The sequence below is a fragment of the Vigna unguiculata genome, chromosome 10 (assembly GCF_004118075.2).
Source record: "Vigna unguiculata cultivar IT97K-499-35 chromosome 10, ASM411807v1, whole genome shotgun sequence".
NCBI classification, from domain to species: domain Eukaryota; kingdom Viridiplantae; phylum Streptophyta; class Magnoliopsida; order Fabales; family Fabaceae; genus Vigna; species Vigna unguiculata.
In genome coordinates, this window is record NC_040288.1 from 38,913,993 (window position 1) to 38,941,834 (window position 27,842).

Genomic DNA, 27,842 nt, shown 5'->3' on the forward strand with positions numbered 1-27,842 from the left:
TACTATTTTTTTTTCAAAGTCAAATAAGTCGCTAGAAATTTTCTGGTATGATTACAGCTAATGCTTCGTTACAAGATAAAAGATGAAGTTTTGACTGATTAGATAACAATATATATTTTTTTAAAAATAGTTGCAAAGTTTAATATATAGATTCAATTACAAAGCAATTTCCGTGACAAGTAAGAAAGACACTCTATAATTTAATAATTTGTTAACGTAATTGACATTTTAAAACACCCTGTTAGAAGCATTTTATAAAATAATTAATGGGTTTATATTCAAAAAAAAAAATATTATAGCGTAGTGACTTTTTCCAGATTAAACAATTAAGCAGCGTACGTAGGTGATTAATATATATATATATATATATATATATATATATATATATATATATATATATATATATATAAGATTGATTACGATATTGATTAATTGTTTCAAGAATTTTGTGATATCAGATGAATCCTTTGAGTGCAGAAAGACACAAATGAGATTCGACTAATTAATGACATGGATAACATCAATATATGATATAATAAAAAGCACATTAACAACGAGTTGATAACTACATCGTCCATGGATTTAGCAGCCAAACATATAATAATGAATCAAAGTTGGCAACTTGACAGTAAAAGAATGTTTCAAGGTTTCATCTCTCCATCTATAAATAACTCACTTTGCTTCCTTATAATTCACAACCTACAATAAAACTCATTAATATCAACAAGAACTTGCAAAGATGTTTGGTCTCTTCGACAAGAGCCAGAAGATAAAGGGCACTGTGGTGTTGATGCCAAAGAATGTGTTGGATGCTAACGATTTAACCTCAGTGCAGAACGGAGGTCTTGGTAGTGTTGTCTCTGGTTTCTTCGACGCCGTGGGCGACGTTGCAGGACAAGTAGTTGATTCTGCAACTGCCATCTTATCCCGTAATGTCTCCTTCAAGTTGATCAGTGCTACCTCCACTGATGGTTCGTTCTTCTTCCTTTTTTTCTTCCATTTTTTGTCATGATACTTTCTTTCTTCACTTCTTTCAATGCAACTATGATTTTTTTTGAGATAAAGAAACTCATGTTTTTGGTTTTATCTGTAGCAAACGGAAACGGGAAAGTTGGCAAGGAAACGTATCTAGAGAAGTATCTTCCAACGTTACCAACGTTCGGAGATAGACGAGATGCATTCGCTGTTCGTTTTGAATGGGATGCTAATTTCGGAATTCCAGGAGCATTTTACATCAGAAACTTTATGAATGATGAGTTCTTCCTCGTCAGTGTCACTCTTGAGGACATTCCAAATCACGGAAGCATTCACTTTGTCTGCAACTCCTGGATCTACAACTTCAAAACCTACAAAAAGGATCGTATTTTCTTTGCAAACAATGTAAGTCTGAAAGCGACCCAGTTTGAATGTTTTGTTAGTGATGCTTTTGCCAGATTAAGCTCAAAATTTTGCAGTCAAATTTTAAAGGATTCATGAAAAATGTTGCAGACATATGTTACAAGTGCAACACCAGCTCCACTAGTTAAGTACAGGAAAGAAGAGTTGGAGGTTTTAAGAGGAGATGGAACGGGAGAACGCAAGGAATGGGAAAGGGTTTATGATTATGATGTGTACAATGATTTGGGCAACCCAGATAGTGATACAAATCTTGCTCGTCCAGTTCTTGGAGGCTCCACCACCTATCCCTACCCTCGTAGGGTTAGAACTGGTAGAAAACCCACCAAGAAAGGTGAGACTTTTTGTCTTTTCTTTTATCATGTTTTCATTACTTTAATTAATAACAAAACTCACATAGGACCAAGTAGTTGGTGGGAATTTTTATATAGATAAAATAACAGTGGTTCTTCAATAGAAAACAGTATTAGCAACACGCTTGGTGAGAAGAGAGAGAGAGAAGACAGTATTCTAATGAGGAAGAGATTTGTTTGTGTAGTTTAGTAAGAGAAGAGATAAGGGATATTAGAGAAAATGAGGCATAGCTTTTTTGATTTGATTTATTAGAAATAGTAAAAGCAAAATGACAAGGAAGAAAGAAAATATAGATAACATTATTATACTTTTATAAAGTATGTTATAAGGAGCAATGATAGATTACAATAGGGATTTTTTTGTTGCAGTTTAAGAATGTTTTTGCTCTTTTGAACGTGCAATCTGTCAGTGTTCTGAATATGTTTTCTGATATTTCTACTGTTGGACTCTCTTACAGATCCTAAAACTGAGAAACTTGCAGCCGAGTTTTATATACCAAGAGATGAAAAATTCGGTCATTTGAAGTCCTCAGATTTCCTCACATATGCATTAAAATCCTTGTCTCAGATGCTCTTGCCTTCACTCGAAAACGTTTTTGACTCAGATTTGACATGGAACGAGTTTGATAGCTTTCAAGAAGTGCGTGATTTGTATGAAGGTGGAATTAAGCTACCAACAGGTGTACTTAGCGACATTAGTCCCTTACCAGTCTTCAAGGAAATTTTCAGATCTGATGGTGAAAATGTCCTTCAGCTTCCACCACCTCATGTTATCAGAGGTACCTTAGTTCAACATTCTAGTCAACACAAATTTATGTTAGTTTGAACTTAGTATTTTCCAAACTTTCATCTAAACATAATTAATCAATTCTATAATCTATGATTTGAGCAGTGAATAAATCTGCATGGATGAGTGACGAGGAATTTGCAAGGGAAATGATTGCTGGTGTAAACCCAAATGTCATTCGTTGTCTTCAAGTAAGTCTAGATATTTCCATGGTTAATCAGTGTTTTATTGCTCCACTATCTTGCTAATGGACAATTTCTTCATTTTAATAATTGCAGGAGTTCCCTCCAAAAAGCAAGCTAGATCCCACTCTATATGGTGATCAAACTAGTACTGTAACAAAAGAAAAGTTGGAGATTAACATGGGTGGGGTCACAGTGGAAGAGGTAATAATATATATACATGAGTCATAGTTCCACTATGATAATACATACCTATAGCTATATATAAAATGACCACTGCATTATTTCCAACAACTACTTACTCTTTCAAGGAAAATATAATATTGGTCAAGTGGAAACCGATAGGGTGCATCAACTGACACAACAATTTGAATCTATTTAATATGTCAGAAATATAAAACAACTAATTTTTCAAGTTCTTTACTTAGTTTAATTTGGAATTATAAAACAACTATTCCTTGTGATTCAAAGTGATTGTTGAAATTAAATTCTGTGAAACACAGGCACTTGCTGCTAAGAGATTGTTCATATTAGATTACCATGATGCATTCATTCCTTATTTGACGAGGATAAACCGTTTACAAACTGCAAAAGCTTATGCCACAAGAACGATCCTATTCTTGAAAGATGATGGCACTTTGAAGCCACTTGTTATCGAATTAAGCAAGCCACATCCAAGTGGAGATAATTTGGGTCCTGTGAGCAAGGTTGTGTTGCCTGCAACTGATGGTGTTGACAGCACAATTTGGCTATTGGCCAAGGCTTATGTAATTGTAAATGACTCTGGTTATCATCAGCTCGTAAGTCATTGGTAAGAACTTCTTTACCAATATTTAGCACATATATATATATATATATATATATATATATATATATATATATATATATATATAGTGTATGTGTGTGTATATGAATCTATCGATATATCTTTCTTCTTTTTGGTGTTGCAGGTTAAATACTCATGCAGTGATAGAGCCATTTGCAATAGCAACAAACAGGAATCTGAGTGTGATTCACCCTATTTATAAGCTTCTTTATCCTCACTACCGTGATACCATAAATATCAATGCACTTGCTAGACGAAACCTGATTAATGCAAATGGCATTATAGAACAATCATTTTTGCCAGGAAGGTATTCTCTGGAGATCTCTTCAGTTGTTTACAAGAATTGGGTTTTCACTGAACAATCCTTGCCAGCTGATCTCATCAAGAGGTATATATTCTTATTAAATAATGAACCTTGAAGTTACTAACTTTATAAATGTAACGTGGCTTAAGACAGAAAAATGAACTGGGTCTAAAAATTTATTCTCTTTTTGCTTGTTCTAGAGGATTGGCTACTGAAGATTCTTCTGCACCTCATGGCCTTCGTCTTCTGATAAAGGACTACCCTTATGCTGTTGATGGACTTGAAATATGGGATGCTATTAAGACATGGGTTAAAGAGTATGTGTCCTTGTATTACCCTACAGATGTGGCAGTTCAACAAGATACTGAACTTCAAGCATGGTGGAAGGAAGCTGTGGAGAAGGGTCATGCAGACCTAAAAGATAAACCATGGTGGCCTAAAATGAAAACCATTGAAGATCTCATCAAATCATGCTCTATTATTATATGGACTGCTTCAGCTCTTCATGCAGCAGTTAACTTTGGACAATACCCTTATGGAGGTTTTATTCTGAACCGTCCAACTCTGAGCAGAAGATTCATCCCTGAGCCAGGAACCAAAGAGTATGATGAGATGGTGAAGAGTCCTCAAACTGCGTATTTGAGAACGATTACACCGAAGCGTGAGGCCATTATTGATCTCACAGTGATAGAGATATTGTCAAGGCATGCTTCTGATGAGATCTACCTTGGAAAAAGAGATAATCCAAATTGGACATCTGATTCAAAGGCATTGGAAGCGTTCAAAAAGTTTGGAAGCAAGTTGACAGAGATTGAAGCGAAAATCACAGCAAGGAACACCGATTCAACCATGAAAAACCGATCTGGACCAGTTGAACTTCCCTACACATTGCTCATTCCTTCAAGTGAGCAAGGGTTGACTTTCAGAGGAATCCCTAACAGCATCTCTATCTAGAGTGTGTGTTTGAATGCCTTGATTATGGATCAACCCAGTTTGTTGTAACACAAATGATGAATCTTCTTTTGTGTTTTTGATTATGCTTGTAATTCTCTGTTTGGAACTGTGTGCTTTGATTAACCAAGGAAATAACAGTGTTTTAGCTATTGCTTAATTTGTTATGCCTTCGTATTTTTTTACTTTAAACATTAATCACAAGATAATGTGATAGATTTGGTGCAATCATTTTGTATATAAAACAGATAATTCGATACAACAAGTCTTCTAGTTCTAGAAAAGTATACTAATGATCAACATTATAATATAAGATTTCACAGATGTCCTTATCGTCTCTCAATATTTTTATTTTATGTTGTCTACCAACATTGTGCACAGTGTCAATAATAATATAAAATAAAATTATTATAAATATATGTATCATATATATGAAAAAATATTTAGTGATTATTATTCAAATATATATATATATATATATATATATATATATTATCTTCTTTGCACAAACTATAAAATGCTAATTTATCATTAAATAAAAGATTGAGTAAAAATGTTTAAGAAATTCATATTAAAAAAACAAAGCCCGTTTTCCTTTTGGGCTATCCATTTTTCAATTTGGTCTTTTAAAGTTGGGTTGTAGAGTACATGCTTCTCTCGAGACCTTTTACTCTGATTTCTTCATCTTCCTTATAACATGGAATAACAGAATGATATCCGAAACTTAACTTTTCAATAATGTATTTTTCTTACATATATTTTGAAAAAAAAAGTGTACTTTACAATTTAATTTTAATTAGTTTAGATAATTTATTTCGGAACAGTCGGAATAAGATTTATACGAACAAAATAAGGTTTCCCAAACAATTTAAAAATATCTTTTAAAAATAAGAAAAATAATTTTTTTCAGAAATTTTCTGAATTTGGCTCCGGAACAATATGATTGAGATTGTAATTTTGGAGAAGATCTGCTACAGCGTACTCCACAATAGCTGATTTTGCAAACCCTTGATGGTCACCTATGATCCACAATGAGACTTAACTTAACATTGATTCTTCTTCTTCCCTAATCTTCTTCCATTCAACCAAACGTTATAAAAGAAAAAATAAATGTTATGTACTTATTGTTTTGAAGTAGGTATTTGGACTCGACTCAATTTAATGGGCTCGGCCCAATAGGTTATGAAGTCCATCATTCCACATTCCCCTTAATTAAATTCCTCGTATCTGAGTTTGGAGAGAATAATTAATATTAAATGATGGAGATATTGAGAAGCTATGGATGTGATTTCATTTTTAATTTTAAATATATAAAACAAATTCTGAACCCTTCAAAAAAATCCCAAAATCAATCATTCAGTGATTTATTGCATCTCTTCCAATGGGGAATGGACAACCATATATAGTCCAATGATATAAAAACAAGCCACGAATTGGACCATTATGTGGCTAACATACATAGATATGGAATGATTAAAAAATATATATCTTTGTGTTATTCAAATAATTATTTTTTCATAAATTTTATATTATAATTTTTTGTTACTTTTAATTACATAGGTTGAAAATTTAATCTTTCTAAGTAATAGAAAGTTGTTGAATGATGTTTAATAGTTTGGATTAGCTTTTGTGAAATTATATAAGTTGACACTTTTAACTACTGTATTTATAATAATATTTGGTAAAATGTTCAATGTTATAAAATAATGAATTGAGTTAGTTCACTTTAATTGTACTAGAATCAATATATAAAATAATTTAAAAAAACAAAACACATTAAAGTGATTCGATCTACTAATCTATCCATTTATCTTTTTCTTATGGATCAAGCCACGTTGCAAAATTGTTGGCTCATCAAAAAGTGAGCTAAATTACACTAATTCATTTTTAGTTCAATCCATGGTGAATAGGGATGGTAATGGGACGGATATGAGTTTTACTATCTCATATACTCAAATGTAACGGGTATCAAATTTTTATCTCATCCTCATACATACTAGATAACGGGTATATACTCGTACTCATACCCACTTTCTTATTTATTCAATATCAATTAATTAATTTTTATAAAATAATAACAAATTACAATAAATGAAACATAATATTTATCAAATATTTAATACTCAAAGGATTATTGTTTCTTCAATATTTTAAAAAGAAATTATAATTGTATACATTTCAAATTAGAATACCAAATAAAATTTTATGAGAACCAAAACATTTATTAAACTTGCAAACGTTGATGAAACTTGTATACATTTCATCTCGATCTCATGCCCATGTCAGCAAGTCTTGACCTTTTGACCATTGTCGACTCGACCGAATTCAATCGAGCTTCAGTGGAGGCTGACTTAGCTAAATTAGGCCAAATTTAGTTGGGACTGACTCAATTGAATTCAATTGAATTTTGGTTGAGTACGACTCAAACAAATTTGGCAAGGACCAACTCGGTCGAATTTGGTCGACTTTTGACCAAGGTCGGCTCTGCCAAATACGATCCACTTTTGGCTTGACCCTCTTAATCGAATTCGATCAAATTTCGGTTGGGGTCGGCTATGCCCAAGAAAGTCGAATTTCGATTAGGTCGAATCGCCCAAATTCGTCCGAATTTTGGCTGGAGCCAACGCGACCGAATTTGGTTGAATTTTAACTAGGGTCGACGCAGTCGAATTTCGACCAGGGTTGACTCCTTCGAATTTCGGTTAGAGCCAACTTGGTCAAATTCGATCAAGTTTTGACCTTTTGTCTGACCTAACTTGTCTTAACTTTCGTCCTGGCCTCGCCCGTCTCGTCCTTTAACCCTAGCCAGTCGGGTTCAACGTTGTGTCCAGGTTGGCCTAGCTCGACGTTCAACACAGTCCAACTTGTCTCGACATTTGGGTCGGGTCGGTCGAGCTCGATAATCAACTAGGAACAACTTGTCTCAACCTTCTTCCTTGATCAACCAAACTGGAACATTTGTTTGGACAGTTCATTTTGACCTTTGACATGGGTCGGTCTGACTCGACTTTTTGTCTAGGTCAGTTTGTCTCGACCTTTGATAGAGTTAACTCATCTCAACTTTCGACTCAGATTGACCTATAATTTTGACCATCTCATTTCGATTTTGAACCTAACCTAACCTAACCATAAATATAAATCGAATATTTCGATTGAATTAAAACAATGAATATTCAATTCAAACAAATTATAAAATATAAATTAGTAAAATAGATTTTAAATTATTTTGGATGGGAGCAAAAGTATGTGTCTTTTGCCCATCCCTACCCGTAGTCAAATTATTGTGTCCGTACCTGCACCAGCATCCCACCATAATAGTAAAAGAATAACGTACCTTTCTCATTATACCGTGTCACTCTTGTCGTGGTTCTTGCTGCTATTACTTCTAATTACACATTTGTTCCACATCCTCGCTATACTTTTCTTTGAGAGAAAAAAAGAAAGATTATTCTGAAAGACATTATATATATTTCTGAAAATTTGTTTGGAAAAACTCGTTTCCAAATATAATTTTTGAAAAAAAAATTGAAAAGTTTATTTTTGAAAATATCATATATATTGTGAAAAGTTAATTTAAAATTTTTTATTCCTAAATACTTGTTTCAAAAATTTTATTCTGAAAAGCTCATTCTAAATACATTTCATGCACTCCGAAATATTATATCCAAAAAACATAATCCAAAAATTCCATTTTAGAAAGCTGAAAATCACTTTAGAAAAAAATGATCAATCTAAAATTTATAAGGTTCGGGAAAAAATAAAAAAATCTGAACCCTTGTAAAAAAAATCCCAAAAATCAATCATTCAAAGATTTAATGCATCTCATCCAAGTGGAATGAACAAGCATAAACATGTAGTCCAATGATATAAAAACAAGGCATGAAAAAGAGAATTGGACCATTCTATGCCTAACATAGAGACATTATGAAATGTTAAAAAAAAAACTGTTTGTGTCATAAAAACTTCTCTGAATTCTTTCTGGGGTGCTGGTTTTATCATCACAAATTTGTAATATTTTTTACGACCACTAATATAAGAAACGAGAACAATAATAGAAGAAACATGAGTGGATAATGTTGGTCCTAAGAAATTGACGAGACAATGAATAGTTTCTTCATGTAGTGTTATCGATGATAGTATCTATATGTCACGTTTTACATGTGCAGGTAGGTGAGCCATGAAATCTCCTTCTATATAAGTACCTTGTTCGCATTGTTTTCACCACACAAGCTTCTTCTTCTTCTTCTCCTTGGTCGGTGCGAATAGTGTTGAGTGAGTGTAAACAGAAGGAGCAAAAATGTTTGGAATCGGCAACAAGAAACACAAGATCAAGGGGACTGTGGTGTTGATGCCCAAGAATGTCTTGGACTTCAACGCCATCTCCTCCGCCGTTCCAAAGAGTGTTGGCGACGTCGTCGACGGCGCTGTTGGCGCTGTCGGCGGTATCTTAGGCGGCGTCGTCCATGTCGCCGGCGGAATAATCGACGCTGCCACCGCCTTCTTAGGGCGTAACGTTTCCATGCAGTTGATCAGTGCTACTCAGACTCATGGTTCGTTCCTTAACACTATTATAAATCTCTTTTCATTTCTTCAAATAATGAGAAAACAGAACTAGCATAAATAACTTCTTCAATTTTCACAACAATATTTATTACCAAGGTGTAATTATTTGACTTATATTTATTTTTTAATGCTCGTATAAAAGTTATTACCATCTTATCAAATATGTATACTAACATTCACCTTTAATGATATCAAAGTTTGTGGAAATATATATTCTTTCGTGAGCTTATATTCTAATTTTTGGATTAATTTTGAAACAATTTTTAAGAAAAATGCTTCAGTAATAAACAAAGTAATAAGTTAGCTTTACAAGGAGGAAAAAATAAATAAGAATTAACTTCACAGTATAAATGAATAAAATATATTACATTCTTTTACTCCAAAGAGTGTAGTGTACGGGCGCAAAGAATATGAAATCAGTGGGAAAAAAAGAAAAATTATAGAAAACAACTAATGTAATAAAAATAAGGACAAAAGAAGAAAAAAAAAAATGAATTCTTTATCGAATTTTCTGTGTTATTTATTCTTCTGGTATTACATATGGACACTAATTTTGATACAATTGCTAAAAGAATTTATAAAAGATCCGGACCAAAAAGTAAAATAATAAAATTATGGAGGAAAATTTGATACAATAATTTTGATTGTCAAGTATAATTTTGAAAATAATAAAATAAGATTATTATTGATTTTAATCTTATTTAATATTTATCAAAATTAAATAATATTATTGTTCATATAAAATTATTATTATCATTTATTTATTAACAATAGAAAATATACACTTTTAAATTATTATTCAAATGACTTTCTTTAATAGTTTAAATGCAAATTTATTATAAATAGATAATAAATAATATTAATTTGTAATATATATATATATATATATATATATATATATATATATATATATTTATAAAATACTTAATATAAAATTGAGCATATAACATTTGAAATATGATTATTGGGTCACGTGCCCATGTTTTTTTTACTATTTATGGAATTTAACTTGCATGGAGGATTATGCAGGTGGAAAAGGGAAAGTTGGAGAGGAAAAATATCTGAACAGTCATCTTCCAACCTTACCAACATTGGGAGCAAGACAAGAGGCATTCAGTATTTTTTTTGAATGGGATTCTGACTTTGGAATTCCAGGAGCATTTTACATAAGAAACTTTAAGACTGATGAGTTTTTTCTTGTTAGTGTAACTCTCGACGACATTCCAAACCATGGAAGCATTCACTTTGTCTGTAACTCCTGGGTTTATAACTTCAGAAGTTACAAAAAAGATCGTATTTTCTTTGTCAACAATGTAAGTTCTGCTTTTCTAATGCTTACAAAAGTTCATCCAACTAATTTTTCAAACATAGTCCACTCGTTTTTCTTTGAATAACAAAATTGGTGAAATATATGACAGACATATCTTCCAAGTGCAACACCAGCTCCACTGGTCTGGTACAGACAAGAAGAATTGGAGACTCTTAGAGGAGATGGAACTGGTAGACGCAAGGAACAAGATAGAATCTATGACTATGACGTGTATAATGATATTGGAAACCCAGATGGTGGTGAACCTCGCCCAATCCTTGGAGGTTCTAGCAACTATCCATACCCTCGCAGGGTTAGATCTGGTAGAGACAAGACCAGAAAAGGTAAGATTTTTATTTATATGGTTTCATAGGTGGTGGATAAAGATGTAAACTTTATTAGTATGTTGATCTGGGTATATAAATTTCTGCTTTTGTTGATATGTATTTTGCTCTGGGTTGATTTGTAACAGACCCCAACAGTGAGAAACCGGGTGAGATTTATGTCCCAAGAGATGAAAATTTCGGTCACTTGAAGTCATCGGATTTTCTTACATATGGACTCAAAGCCCTGTCTCAGAATGTGTTTCCTTTGTTAAAATCTGCAATTTTTGACTTGAGGGTCACATCAAGTGAGTTTGATAGCTTCGATGATGTGCGTAGTCTCTATGAGGGTGGAATTAAGCTGCCAACAGATATAATCAGCCAAATTAGTCCCTTACCAGTCATCAAGGAAATCTTCCGCACTGACGGTGAAAATGTCCTTCAATTTCCCCCACCTCATGTAATCAGAGGTAACTTACATCTTGATCAAAACAACTTAAACAGGTTAGCACTTGTTGATTTGATAATCTGACAAGTACACTGCTATGCTTTGAACAGTTAGCAAGTCAGCATGGATGACTGATGAAGAATTTGCAAGAGAGACGATTGCTGGTGTAAATCCTAATGTCATTAGTCGTCTACAAGTAAGTCGAAATGTTTTGTTATGAAGTCCACTATATGAGTATATCTGTCATCCTTCCTCACATCATTCTTTAATAATGGCAGGAATTTCCACCAAAAAGCTCACTTGATCCCACAATCTATGGTGATCAAACTAGTACCATAACAAAAGAACAGTTAGAGATTAACACGGATGGGGTCCCAGTAGAAGAGGTAATGATATGCATGTTTTACTATAAAAAACATCATTCAACTTCTATCTGGCATGAATTTTGCTAAATTCTCTTATAATTCCTTTTAATAATCCTTCTGATGCAAATTAAAAACAAATAGACTCGACAAACATGTAAAAGAGTCGATATTTAATTGTTCTACTTGGATTTGTAATTTGAAGTTAAGAAATTGAGTCACTGAAATAAAAATTTCTGGAACAGGCACTTGCTACAAACAGATTATTCATACTAGATTACCATGATGCATTCATCCCTTTTTTGACGGGGATAAACAACCTACCAACATCAAAAGCGTATGCCACAAGGACAATCCTATTCCTGAAAGATGATGGATCTTTAAAGCCTATTGTTATCGAATTAAGCAAGCCACATCCTGGTGGCGACAATTTAGGTGTTGTGAGCAAAGTCGTGCTACCTGCAGCAGAAGGTGTTGAAAGTACGATTTGGCTGTTGGCCAAAGCTCATGTAATTGTGAATGACTGTGGCTATCATCAGCTCATAAGTCATTGGTGAGAACTTCCTTGGCAATATTTAGTCCATGTACACTGTATGGTGTATGTGTGTATGAATTTAATGCTGATGTTTTTTGTTCTTGGGTTAACAGGTTAAAAACTCATGCTGTGGTAGAGCCATTTGCCATAGCAACAAACAGGCATCTCAGTGTGCTTCACCCCATTTATAAACTTCTTTATCCTCACTACCGTGACACCATAAATATCAATGGCCTTGCTAGGCAATCCCTGATCAATGCAGGTGGCTTTATTGAGCAAGCATTTTTGCCTGGAAAGTACTCTATGGAGATTTCAGCAGCTGTTTACAAGAATTGGGTTTTCACTGATCAAGCATTACCAGCTGATCTGGTCAAGAGGTAACATTCATAAAATATACTTCACTCAAACAAAGATATATGGAGTTTTATTTACTAATTAGTCATTCAAGATAGGGTTTAATTTTTATGTATTGTTAATGTAAAAGAGAAATTGTACTGTCACTGGTGATTAGATGACTTTGTGATTGCATGAACTGTTAATTCTCTAAGACATATGTGTTTGTTAATAGAAACATGAATTATTTCAGTTATGGAACTACAAAATCAAAAAATTTCCCTTAATGATAATAGCAATGGAGAGAGGCTAGTTGAATTTGTCAATAAGATTTTATATTGTTGCTTGACTCAGGGGATTAGCAGTTGAGGATCCCTCTGCTCCTCATGGCCTTCGTCTTGTGATAAAGGACTACCCTTATGCTGTTGATGGACTTGAAATATGGGAGGCTATTAAGGCATGGGTCCAAGAATATGTGTCCTTGTATTACCCTACAGATGTGGCAGTTCAACAAGATACTGAACTACAAGCATGGTGGAAGGAAGTTGTGGAAAAGGGTCATGGTGACTTAAAAGATAAGCCTTGGTGGCCTAAAATGCATACTCCTGAAGATCTCATTAAATCATGCTCTATCATCATATGGTCAGCTTCTGCTCTTCATGCTGCTGTTAATTTTGGACAGTATCCTTATGGAGGTTACATAGTGAACCGTCCAACTCTGAGCAGAAGATTTATCCCTGAACCAGGAACCAAAGAATATGATGAGATGGTGAAGAATCCTCAAAAGGCATATTTGAATACAATCACACCTAAATTTGAGAGCCTTGTTGACATTTCAGTGTTGGAGATATTGTCAAGGCATGCTTCCGATGAGGTCTATCTTGGGGAGAGGGATAGTCCATATTGGACAACTGATACAAAGGCACTAGAAGCATTCAAAAAGTTTGGAAGCAAACTGACAGAAATTGAAGCAAAGATCACAGCAAGGAACAATGATCCAAGTCTGAGTAGCCGTCGTGGGCCAGTTGAGTTGCCATACACCTTACTTCTTCGTTCAAGTGAAGAAGGGATGACTTTCAGAGGAATTCCTAACAGTATCTCTATCTAAAACGGATGTGTTTTCTTTATCCATATTTTGCTTTTGAATAAGAGACAACATGAGTCTGTGAAATTGTTGTCTCAATGTATGCACTATGCTGCTCTCCTTCAATTTGAGTATATTATAAGTGTGTTTTCACTGTCACTTCCTATCTGGTTCATCTTTATGTTTATCAGTAATAATGTTGAAAAGTTTCAAATTGTTCTTTGTACTCAAATCAAAAGAAACTTTCTTTACCACTATCGTTGTTGAGAGCCAAGTCTTTCAATTATGTGACTTTTGGTTGAGACTCATTCTCAAAGAACCATGTTCTTGCAATCACTTATCACAAACAAAAGATAAAAAAGACAAAAAAATGTATAAAGTTTTCGAACAATATACCATATAAAAAACACAAACAGACATGTCCAACAACACACCTACAATAATAAATATGCTAACAAGTGCAATAATTAAGAACAAACACCACTACACATTCTAAATGGGTTTACTTGTATAACAAATATAATTTTCTAGATTAATTTATTTCTTCAATATGGAATTCTCACCTAAAAAGTATAAAAAAGTTCAGTAATTTTCACATATACAACATGGATTTCCAATCCCAAAAGAATCAATATTGTAATTGTAAAAATATTTGATTATATTAGAGGGCAAGTTTAAACAAGTATAAATAATGATTACACGATTTTCTTTCTTGTAATAAAAAATTCTTTTCTCAACTCTCTTGATTGTAATAGATCATTTGCATGTGCAAATAAAAAGAAAAGGACAACTGGAACGTCCAAAACTCAAACAAAAGGATTGTAATAAAAGAACTAATTGAATGTCATCAAAGAATATTAAATTTGTATACATAAGAAGGAAGACAAAAAAAAATACAATCAAATGTGGATAACGTGTTGCATGTGGAGTTGTTGGCCTTAGAAAAATTAACCCGCAAAGCTCATTATTATGGAGTCATGTTTCTCCCTTCTCACGTTCTCTCTATAAATAGCTTTTCTTGGCCTCTTCACAACACACAACTAAGCTTCATTCTTCTCTCCTTCTTCCTCTGCAGAAAGAATAACAAACACTATATAGTAGCAAATTAAGATGTCACGTCTCATAGGTGGCTTCTTTGACAATGGTACGAAGATAAAGGGCACTGTGGTGTTGATGCCCAAGAATGTGTTGGATTTCAACGCCTTAACTTCCATTGGTAAAGGTGGTGTTACTGAAACTGCCAAAAATATCTTTGGCCAGGTCCTTGACGCAGCTGGTAATTTGGTTGATGCTGCAACTGCCTTCGCAGGCAGAAATATTTCCTTGCACTTGATCAGTGCTACTCAAGCTGATGGTTTGTTCTCATCTTACCAACCACACTATTTTCTATCATAAATTATTTCACAGATTAGACTTGAACTGGTTGCTAATTAACTGTGATTATACTAAACTTGCAGTGCTTAAATTAAACTCTTATTAATTAATATCCTCTGATGTATGAACATATCTCATCCAGCTCTAACCACTCTTAAAATACTATATTCTTTTGTCAAACCTCAATAATGCAAGGACTCACTTGTCTAACTTCTGTTTACATTGAATATGAAGTTTGATTAAATAATTGCCGTACACTTATACTATTATTATAAGTTTGATCATGTAAGTTATCTTTTAGTAAACTTGAATGGTGAAGTTAACTTTACAAGGATGGAAAAAGATGAAAGAAGGACAAAATTCATTGTGACCAAGTGGGACATATCTTGAGTTATTTAACTATTACACATTTGTAAGAAGTGGCTAACGTAGTTTTTTATTTGTGTGAAAATATTCAAGCAAAGTATCACCCTTTTTCTAATATCAATGTAAAATACTCATCTTTTTAGCTTGTTATAATTATTTGTATGTGTATGTTTGTTTGCAGCTAGTGGAAAAGGAAAAGTTGGAGAAAAAACATATGTGGATAAAAATCTTCCGACCTTCCCAACGTTGGGAGATAAGCAGCTAGCATACAGTATTTCCTTTGATTGGGATGCTAAATTTGGAATTCCAGGAGCATTTTACATCAAAAACTATATGACTGATGAGTTTTTCCTCGTCAGTGTCATTCTTGAGGACATTCCAAACCATGGAACCATTCAGTTTGTTTGTAACTCCTGGATTTATAACTTCAACAAGTACGAGAAAGATCGTATTTTCTTTGCGAATGATGTAAGCTTCTATTTTTATGATACCCAGATTCTGTTTTCCAAGTCTTGATCATTTTTGTTTGCATTCTATTAGTGATCAGAAAACTAATTCATGAATATATTGCAGACATATCTTCCAAGTCAAACACCAGCTCCATTGCTGAAGTACAGACAAGAAGAATTGCAGACTCTTAGAGGAAATGGAACTGGTAAACGCCAGGAACAAGATAGAATCTATGACTATGACGTGTATAATGACTTGGGAAAACCAGATGAGGGTGATCCTCGCCCAGTCCTTGGAGGATCTATCGACCACCCTTACCCTCGCAGGGTTAGAACTGGTAGAGAACGAACCAGGACAGGTTAGACTCTGTTTCTTTAATTATATTCAATTATTTTGTTTCTGACATTGATCATGATATAATAATAATAATATATATGAGCATATAGTTCCAATGGTATAACTATGGTGAAGTTGTTTAACCCATGCAAGAAGTTTTCTTTCCAGATACACTATACTAAAAGAACTTAAAATGATCCTAAAAATACTTCCAGATTTGGTAATGTTTTGCACAGCAACAAACTATGTAGAGTGGTCTACGTGAATGTATAGGTTTTGTATAAGTGAAAAAAGTTGTAAAATTTGATAATATATATGATTAAAAAACAAGGATTTAATGTTGTATTTGGTTGCTTTATGACAGATCCCGACAGTGAGAAACCGGGCGCGATTTATGTTCCAAGAGATGAAAATTTTGGTCACTTGAAGTCATCAGATTTCATCATGTATGGAATAAAATCTTTGTCTCAGGACGTGTTGCCCCTGTTAAAATCTGCAATTTTTGACTTGAGGATCACATCAAGTGAGTTTAAGAACTTCGACGATGTGCGTAGTCTCTATGAGGGTGGAATTAAGTTGCCAACAGATTTTTTGAGCCAAATTAGCCCTGTACCTGCCCTCAAGGAACTCTTCCGCAGTGATGGTGAAAATGTCCTTCAATTTCCATTGCCCCATGTTATCCAAGGTACTTAATCGAAACAACTTCAATATATTAGCATTTGTTGGATTAAATTATTAACTTGGTTACTCAACTTTTTCCTTTTTTATTTGTGCAGTTAAAAGGTCTGAATGGATGACTGATGAAGAATTTGCAAGAGAAGTGATTGCTGGTGTCAATCCAAATGTAGTTCGTCTTCTTCAGGTAAGTTTATACACTTAATTTTGAGTCTCTAAAATGGTCAACTTTGATGACAAAGTTAAAATATTAATGCATTTCTTTTGTTATTTGTGTCATCTTTTCTCATGTATCATCTTTTAACCATGGCAGGAATTCCCACCAAAAAGTTCTCTTGATCCCTCTCTCTATGGTGATCAAACCAGTACCATAACAAGAGAACAGTTGGAGATTAACTTGGATGGTGTCACAGTAGATGAGGTAATTTTTACTTAGAGGCACTTGAAACATGAATAGAGGCACTTGAAGCCATATTAGATTTGTAATTTGAAGTTATGAAACAAAGTGATCACTGAAATTAAACTCTGGAACACAGGCACTTGCTGCTAAGAGATTGTTCATATTAGACTACCAAGATGCATTCTTTCCATATTTGAGGAAGATAAACAGTCTACCTATTGCAAGAGCTTATGCCACCAGAACAATCTTATTCTTGAAAGATGATAGCACTTTGAAGCCACTTGCTATCGAATTAAGCAAGCCACATCCAGGTGGAGATAATTTGGGTCCTGTGAGCAAAGTTGTGTTGCCTGCAAAGGATGGTGTTGAAAGCACAATTTGGCTATTGGCCAAGGCTCATGTAATTGTGAATGACTCTGGTTATCATCAGCTCATGAGTCATTGGTAAGAACTTCTTCTGCACCCATATATAGTGTATGTGTATATGAATCTATTACTGATATGTTTTTCTTCTTTTCGGTGTTGCAGGTTAAATACTCATGCAGTGATGGAGCCATTTGCCATAGCTACAAACAGACAACTCAGTGTGCTTCACCCCATTTATAAACTTCTCTATCCTCACTACCGTGACACCATTAATATCAATGGACTTGCTAGACAATCTTTGATTAATGCAGGAGGCATTATAGAGCAATCATTTTTGCCCGGAAAGTACTCCATTGAGATGTCTTCAACAGTTTACAAGAACTGGGTTTTCACTGACCAAGCTTTACCAGCAGATCTTATCAAGAGGTATTTATAGTAAAATCCAACCATTCTTTTAAACTATTTTCTTTAATGGAAACACGAAGTTTTCTAGATTTGAAACTACAAAAACAAATTTATCAAGAGGCTTATTGAATGTGTAATAACATTTTATTGTTACTTGATTCAGAGGATTGGCTACTGAAGATCCTTCTGCTCCTCATGGCCTTCGTCTTGTGATAGAGGACTACCCTTATGCTGTTGATGGACTAGAAATTTGGGATGCTATCAAGTCATGGGTCAAAGAGTATGTGTCCTTGTATTACCCTACAGATGTGGCAGTTCAACAAGATACTGAACTCCAAGCATGGTGGAAGGAAGCTGTGGAGAAGGGTCATGCAGACCTAAAAGATAAACCATGGTGGCCTAAAATGAAAACCATTGAAGATCTCATCAAATCATGCTCTATTATTATATGGACAGCTTCTGCTCTTCATGCAGCAGTTAACTTTGGACAGTACCCTTATGGAGGGTATATCCTGAACCGTCCAACTCTTAGCAGAAGGTTTATCCCTGAAGAAGGAACTCCAGAATATGATGAGTTGGTGAATAGTACTCAAACAGCTTATCTGCAAACAATCACACCCAAGTATGAAACCCTCGTTGATCTTTCAGTGATAGAGATATTATCAAGGCATGCTTCTGATGAGATCTACCTTGGACAAAGAGATACTCCAAACTGGACAACAGATAACAAGGCATTAGAAGCTTTCAAAAGGTTTGGAAGCAAACTGAGTGAAATTGAGAGCAAAATCAGTGCAAGGAACAGTGATCCTAGTCTGAGAAACCGAACTGGACCAGTTGAACTTCCATACACATTGCTCCATCGTTCAAGTGAGGAAGGGTTAACTTTCAAGGGCATTCCCAACAGTATCTCTATCTGAAAAGACTCTGTGGTTTCCTTCTTTTATCATTGTACTTCTGAATAAATTAGGTATATGCTTACCTGTGTGTAACTACAGCATCTATGTCTGCACTTTTGTATTTGCATTCTCTCAGTTTGCATATAATAAATAAGGAGTGTTTTCAATATCGTTTATTTTTTCTTTATGTGTACCACAACGTTGTAGAAGTTGTTACCGTTTCTAAGTTTTATGAGAACCAGAACTTATGCATGCGTAAAATTAACATCTTATATAATTGTGTTGGCTTTCAAATTTAACAATGCTAATTTGACTGTTATGAACGAAATCATTTTATGTGAAAGTATAGGGGATTTGAAGTGTCCATAGAGATTGAAAGATTATTAAAAAGTTGTAGACAATGAAAAACCTTAATTTCTTTTTAGTAATTTAAAAAATTATAAAAATTAATTACCCTTTTTATGAAGAAAAAAGGAGAATCCTGAAAAATCTCTACAGAAGGAAAGTGAGAAGATGAAACTTTCGATCAACAACAAATTTTAGAATAAATTTTATATGATTTTATATTATATTAAAAATATAGAGTTTAGAATTGATTTTTAATCATACAAAAAAATACTTTATAAAATAATAATTATATATTATAAATTTGTCGACCTTTATATGATGAAGTTTGTATTGTTTATATATTTTTAATAAAAGGGTTAAATAATTTTTGGTCCTTTAACTTGCAGTGAATTTTGAAATTAGTTAATTTCGAAATTTTAAACTAATTTAGTCATTCTCCAAATACATGAATTTAGTCCTTTTAATCAAATTTTGTTAAATTTATTTGACATTTCAAGCGTATTTCATAATAGTATTTGACTTAACATTAAAGCAAAAATATGTCAAACAGTATAAACAACTCAAATATATTCTTGAAATGCATACGAAACATCAAATAAACCTAACAAAATTTGATTAAAATGACTAAATCCAAATATTTTGAAAGATGAAGAACTAAATTGATCTAAAATTTTTAAATAAACTAATTCTAAAATTAAAAATTAAGGAACAAAAACATATTTAACTCTTAATAAAATACTAAAGTGTTTTAATCTTTTGTTGAAGGGACAAGTTGATTACCTTTCCCAAATGTCTCAAACATGAGTTACCCTTCTTCTTCGTACTTTTCTCTCAGCAAATGAAAATGACATTAACGTTTAATCTTATTTAATGCATTCATAATGACAAAAATGTGTTACTTTTCATGGGTAAGTAAGGTTAAACCCAATAAGGAGGAAGAAGGTTCAAGTGTTTAACAACGACATTAAAAGAAAATCACTTCTCAAACCGTAAACTCCAAAGTTGTTTCATCAACTCGTGACTCGCGTGCAAATTATAATATATTTTGTATTCTTGTTTTGAAGATTTGACAACATTAATTTATTAATGACAGGTACAACTTCTATCTTCACTTTCTGTCATGCAAAACAATCATGAATTAAAAACATAAATTATTACCATTTCTTTAATATTTAATAATATTCAAACCAAACCCAAGTGCACACGAAGACGTGGTAGGGAAATAATAGTAAATTATTATTTTAATATGTTCTATTTGTCTTCTTCATTCTAAAGATGTAGATAATATAAATGATGGGAAACATTTTCGTTTATTCTTAAAAAATATATTTAATTTGACATGTTCATGCTGTGAGAACCTGTGACCGAAAGAAAACAAAAATAAAATGTCGTTTTACAGCTTTTATGAGATGATTTTTGTTGTCTCTCTCTGATCTTAGTGAATTATTCTTTACATGTTCGTATTAAAAAAGTAAAAAACTTAGAGATAATTATAGATTCCATTAGATATATATTAATCATTCTGCATTTTAAATAATAGAAATGGAAAGAAAAAGACTACATAGTTTCTTAAGTCTTGAAAAAAAAATTCATTTACTTTTCGTTTTTCCATTGGACAAGGAAAGGATGTGGATGTGTGTTTATTTATTACTTTCAACACGTCAACATTATAATCCATATTTTAAAAAATGTGATTTGAATCACATGTTTGAGGATATGATCTAATACCAAGGTATTATATATTGAGTTTGAAGTTAATTAATAATAAACAATGTAGCTACAATAAATATAAAATGAATGCTTCGATCATAATCGATTTTGCTTAATATTTTAGTAACGGACTCAATATTTGAAACTTTGTATTCTTTTTCAAGTCAAATGTCTAAGAAAACAATATATCAATTAAAATAAAAAATCAGGTAGGTTATTAAAAAATTTAGCACATATAAAAAATGAATTTAAAACTAATTCATATCATAAAAATATTAAGTAAAAGTGAGAGATTTGTTTTCATCTATATATATAATAAAGTAATTTTATTTCTAGATGATATCAAATTTTTAATATATTTATTCACATAAAAAATATTAAGTATGAAAATCGAGAGAGGTACGAAAAGAACAAACAATAATGATAAACTCTTAAAATCTCTTAATATTTATTTATGGTATCGAGAAGTGGAAAGAAATTATTCAAAACATCGAAGGTTTATGGAGTCAAGAGCTAATAGAAATGCACTTTTCGCACAATTAATTGAAAAGTTAAGTCTTTCAAAATACCGAAGATGTATGAAGTCAAGAGCTAATAGAAATGCATTTCACACAATTAATTGAAAAGTTAAATCTTTCAAAATATTGAAGATGTATGGAGTCAAGTACTAATAGAAATGCATTTCGCACAATTGATTGAATGTCAAGTATTGTAAAAAGAGTGAGAAGAGATGATGTCACTGAAGGATACATAAAATGAACATGTAATTCGTTAGAAGTCGACTATTTACCTTCTATTAGAATGTCGATCGAGGAGAGAAAAAATAATATAATTAACATCGATCAAGAAAAGACAATTGAAGCAAAGTATCAAAGCAAATAAGAAAGAAGAACAAAGCAACAACCGCAATGAAGACATGTATAATGGATCTTAACTACTCAAGACTCGTGACATTTAACTAGTGACCACGTTCTAGAACAATTATAGGACAATTTGGCATGTAACATATTTAAATCTTAAATTTACTTTGTGTAACGGTCAAAAGTGGGTTAAAAATACAAATAGGTTGAGTTTGTATTAGGAATGAGTGACAAATTGTCGAAACAATACATATATTATGAAAAACGTCGCGAACAACGAAAAGGAAAAAAAATTTAATCTAGTATTAGTTTTTTGCAATTTTGGTCACTGCTCTCATTAACTTATTTTTACACAAGTTCATTTACTTTCCTTAATTATTTAGTTTCTGCAATATTTGTGTTCATTTCATTGCAATTCGTGTAATTTGTTTCTCGTTACCACATACGTATCATTTCTTCTTTCACTATCTTCAATTTCTATTTTCTCCATTGTACTTTTGTTCCTATGTCCATTGTTACTAAAAAAACGACAACAAAAAATCAAAGAAGGATTGTCTTAGTGGGACATGCATGAAATCCTAATTCAAATTTAAGTAAAAAGAAATCAAATTCGTTGAATGTTTAAGTGAGATTAATTCACGAAATAAGCAATTTCTACACTAAATTCATCCTCTTTGTAGAAGTTTAGAACAAAACACTTTAGCTAGATCGAAAAAGTCAGTATTTGTTGACCCGATGAAAAAGTATTCATATCTACTTAATTTAGTTTTAAATAATAAACAAAAATATGATCGAAACTAAAGCATTGATAAACAATACTATATTAAAAAATTATTTTAATCTTAATTTATTTACAAAATCAATTCATTAAAATAAAGTTTATCTTTAATTATATAAGTATATTGTAAATTTGATTTTCTTTTCTACCTAAACTCATTTACAAGAATTCAAATATTAAGGTACCCATATCTCGTTATTAATAGATTAACACGTTGAAAAAGAAAAACAAACTCACATTTTTAGTATTCGATTTGAGAGAATAATTATCAGAAAAAAAAATCTTAAGCAACCTTATGAATGAGTTGTATGAGCACAAGATAAACTGTGTTTTCTGTTAGAAATTCAAGTGTGAGTCTAAGTCCCACCATATTAACTAAAAATGAGAAGTAGAGCACTATATAAGAATAAAGACCCATAAACCTATTGCCTTAAGGTTTTGGGTCGAGAGTATATAAAACCTGACATTTTCTTCGACATTACTGTAATTATGATAATTGTCTCGTTTCATAATTAGTAGTAGTAGTTTTTGTTGCAATAAATTACCAATCAAATGAAGATTTGATTAATTTTTTATTTCATGCCACGTATACACCAGCTAGGTTAGATTTTGAAATTCTAAATAGTACCTTTTCTGGGTATTCACCAAAGGAAATAACTTTTTGAGATACGAAATAGATTATTATAGGAAATATCATTTTTTTTTTGTGTGTTCTTTGGATTTCCACGTATATCTCTTCTTAAAAAAATGTTCATAACACATATTTTGATACCATATTGTATTATTTGACTGTTTTATATACTATTACTTTTTTTTTTTAAATATAGTATGTACTCATTTCTTATGGATAAGATATGCAAATTATCTTCCTAACATATCGACAAATACAAGATGGACACGTGTGAAAAATGTCTATTTAGACAAACAGTACACGTGCCTCAAATTTCAAAAGACATTAACTAATGATTTAAATATATCGACAAAAGTTTCTTCTAGTTGAATCTTTTCTCAGAAAATTCATATTACGATCCATAATTTATATTGGTGGTCGATTTAAATAAGCTTAACATGAGTAAAAAATATTAGATTTGTATCGAATTTTTTTAATATTTCAAACTAGAAAAGATGTCAATTTTTATATACATCGAGCTGTATCTTATTAGTATTATTTAAAAAAATATATTTTTGAAAAGATCTATGAAATTTGACTATACTAAATATGTTTAATTTTTACATTTATTTTATACGTACACGAGGAGTGGATCTAAAAGTAACAAATAATACATTATTATTATACAAATATGAACTGTATTTTTTTAGATTAGTTTGCATGTTTATTTATTAATAGTAAAATTGATATATAAATTTAAAATATATAAGAAAATAAATGTTGATATATTTGATGATAAATTGGAAATGTCCACCTCATTTCATCTTGGGTGTGTGCCGCACACAGATTTTGCTGCTGAGTTTTTTTTTTTCTCACTTTAAATATCAATATAATTTAAAATGTCCTATCGAAAAAATAGAAAAAAAAAACTAGAATGCACTTTCTATATACTAAAATACGTGTATTCCTTTTTTAATTTAAAAATTAAATATAAATTAACTTTTTGAATTTTATTATAATTTTTTTTATTCATTTTATAAATAACTTTTTATCATAAATATTATTTTAGTTTAAAAATAATTAATTGAAAAAAATTAAATGCATGAAACAATTAAACTTAACTTAATTTAATGTAAAGAAAAATATTTATCAAAAAGTTGTGACTCATTTTTTAATATATCATGATGGATCCTTAATTATTGACTCAAATGTCCAATCTAAATCAATCTATCAGTCATGTGGGTAATGGGTCCAACACTTGTAATCGATGAGGTGGCATATAACTACTTTAATAATGATAATGTATTATTATTATAAAATGAAAATAGTGTGAAGAAATATGATTTTGATTCTATAAATTGTAATTATGCTCCTCATAATACTTTAATTTTACTGGAATATTTTCATTAATAAAATTATCTTTATCTTTTTAAATTAGAAATTATATCGCATCAATGACATGATTTTCTTACCAATAAATCCTCTTTCCAGATAGTATTTATTTATTTTAATATATATATATTAAGTAATTCAAAAATAAAATTACACAATTTTTAATAAAAAAACATATGAATTCATTGACGGGTTTCTCTAGAAAAAAAAAATATAAGATAAGATAAGAGTATCTTCAGTCTGCATTCAAACAAACAGAAGGTGTGTGTTTCAATCATTTATGGGTCTTACTTAAAACAAAGTTATGATTAACATTTTTCCTCCCTTTCAAAAACATTTATAATTACTTCTAACAATCATCAAGATAACAAAAACTAGTATATATTATAATATTTTAAATATTTGAAAACAGTTAACTTTGTATTTTTAGCAAAAGGAAATATTTTAACATTAGCAAATATATAATAATAATAATAATAACTTGAATAAGTTTTTTTTTTAATTTATACGATAATAACAAACTGATAATGGACTTTGAATTTAGAATTCCATACAAACTGTTAAAATTATCAATAACAATGGAGTTTTTTAATACTTTTGCATTATCAAAACAACTTCAATTTGTTATTTAACAGTTTCGGTATACAATTCAGTGAATAATATAATGATCATAATATGGCAATGTGAGTTTGCATAATACAATGTAAAATGAAGTAAAGTAAATTAAAATAAAATAAAAATGTATTTTATCTTATCATGTCTATGTACGAAGTGTTAAAATTTGATAATATATCAAAATAATATAATAATCAAAATTTTATTATATATAATCATTTTGTTAACAAAAAAAGTTTTATATCTTTTATTTTTATATTTTATTAAAGTTATTTTTCCTAATAAATAGTATTTTTCATACGATGAATAAAGTTTCATAATGAAATATATATATATATATATATATATATATATATATATATATATATATATATATATATATATATATATATATATATATATATATATATATATAATCTGCTAAAAAAATGCTGGTCCTGAAAAGCAAGAAAAATCTCTACCGACCAACCTCAAATGTCGTTTTCAGGTCTGGTCCCTTTATCTTTGTGTGAAAAAAAAAATGCTAACAGGACAAATTCAAGGAAAATGAATTTTAAAATTAGTAACATATATATTATCTCAAAATTTAAAAAGAAGGAAATTTTAGATTCTTTTATATACAATTTATTTTACTCATTTTATTGATACACGACTTTGAATTCCTGCTTAACCTAGTAAATAGATTTATATCTAATTTAATCTAATAAAATTGATTTATTATATGTAATTTATTAGATGAATAGTTTTTCTGTAATTTTTTATAAATATAAATGTTTCGACATCCATAGCAATTCAAATATATTTTTTCTTAATAACTTTTTGAGAAACTTTAAAAAAATAAAAGTATGACACAATTTCAAATTTTAAAATGGAGAATAGCATAGGGTAACTTGAAATGGAAACAATATAATTGATTTAGTGATTAAGTTTAGAGAACCCGTTTATTTGGTGGCATTTAGATAAGAATATAAAAATTGTGATGATATTTGGAGAAGTTTGAAGAACAGAGGCTTTAAATATAGGGTTAAATATGTTTTTGGTCCCTCAAGTTTCAGCGAAATTTGGAATTAGTCCCTCATCAAAACTTTTGACCAATTTAGTCATTCATCTTTCATGCATGAATTTAGTCCTTTTAACCAAATTTTGTTAAGTTTATCTGATGTTTTAAGTGCATTTCATGATAGTATTTAAATTATTTATACTGTTTGACACATTTTTGCTTCAGTATTAACTTAAATACTATCATGAAATGTGCTTGAAACGTTAGATAAACTTAACAAAATTTGATTAAAAGGACTAAATTCATGCATTTTGAAAGATGAAGGACTAAATTAATATAAAGTTTTGATGAAGAACTAATTTCAAATTTCGTTGAAACTTGAGGGACCAAAAACATATTTAACCCTTAAATATATTATCTTGATACAGTAAAATATTAGGTAAATAAGTGACATCCATAACCATTGACATGGACCACCAAAGACGTGGCGCATAAAAAATGGTGTTTTTGACTTCTGGATTCAGACATCATATCATAGATTATTATATTATATTATTCTATGATTCAGACCTTATTGTCTTATTATATTATATTCACCTCGTGCACCACGATCCCCCATTTTTTATTCTTTAAAATGCATCATATTATTGTGGACGAGTTTCTTTTTAGTAATCACATGCTATACAAGTTACACTATGTTATGCTTAATAAGTTTATTACTTTTATAAACTTATATTCTCTTTCTAAAATACACTTAGAGAACTATAATCTGTAAAGATTTCTCCAAATCACCATATATATACTAACTATAATTTTTTGTCGTTCTGCCATATATAATAATAGTTAATATTTTAATTCTTTCTCAAATCACATTAGAAGAATTTGTCGATATTTTATAAAAGATAAACATAATTTAATCCAATTTTTTTATTCACTTTTAACTTATTATTTCAATAATTCTTAGATCATTTATTTTAATTCTTTCAAGTGATGTGATGTAATGATTTAATGGTGATTGAAGTGGTAGATTAAAAGTAGATAAAAAAAGTGAATTAAATTTTCATTATCCTTTTATAAAACAGTCTTATTTGAGAAATAATTGAAAAACATCCCATAGTTTATAAACACTAAAAACATAATTTAAAACTAGTTAAAGAAAATTAAAACAAAAGAAACAGAAAATACTATACAAATTTTAATTTATGTATAATAGACATTACATCCATTTCTGCAATGAATTACTTAAGTTCCCCCTATGGTTTAAATGGTTTAAAGTTACTCTTTCATACAAGATAAATATCGCTTTTAATAATTTCTCTGAGTTATTTGTTTTTTTTTTTTCAATCAGCACACATTAGATAAAATATACAAATAAGGTCTACGTTGCATTTGAATGAGATAATATAGAAATGTATAATTCATTTATTTGAATAATTTAAAATTCTTCACACTAAAATGATTTATTAAGATAAAGTAATTAGAAAGAATTTAAATTTATGAAATTTT

The 27,842-nt window shown here is 30.9% G+C and overlaps 2 protein-coding genes across 2 annotated transcripts; both read left to right on the forward strand.

The window, feature by feature from the left end:
* Positions 1–669: 669 nt before the first annotated feature.
* On the forward strand, positions 670–14,009 carry LOC114165656. Its single transcript, XM_028050229.1, has 18 exons — positions 670–971; positions 1,094–1,380; positions 1,489–1,729; positions 2,207–2,527; positions 2,641–2,726; positions 2,814–2,921; positions 3,221–3,528; positions 3,668–3,931; positions 4,048–4,795; positions 9,081–9,348; positions 10,391–10,674; positions 10,780–11,014; positions 11,143–11,463; positions 11,552–11,637; positions 11,720–11,827; positions 12,049–12,356; positions 12,452–12,715; positions 13,026–14,009. The coding sequence occupies exons 1-18, from the start codon at positions 740–742 to the stop codon at positions 13,777–13,779; spliced, it is 5,223 nt and encodes a 1,740-aa protein (XP_027906030.1). The 5' UTR covers positions 670–739; the 3' UTR covers positions 13,780–14,009.
* A 766-nt stretch (positions 14,010–14,775) lies between these two features.
* LOC114166734 (seed linoleate 9S-lipoxygenase-like) lies at positions 14,776–19,210 on the forward strand. Its single transcript, XM_028051520.1, has 9 exons — positions 14,776–15,109; positions 15,677–15,963; positions 16,069–16,303; positions 16,646–16,966; positions 17,058–17,143; positions 17,270–17,377; positions 17,493–17,800; positions 17,885–18,148; positions 18,291–19,210. Exons 1-9 carry the CDS (start codon positions 14,866–14,868, stop codon positions 19,042–19,044), a joined length of 2,607 nt encoding a protein of 868 aa, XP_027907321.1. The 5' UTR covers positions 14,776–14,865; the 3' UTR covers positions 19,045–19,210.
* The last annotated feature ends 8,632 nt before the right edge of the window (positions 19,211–27,842 follow it).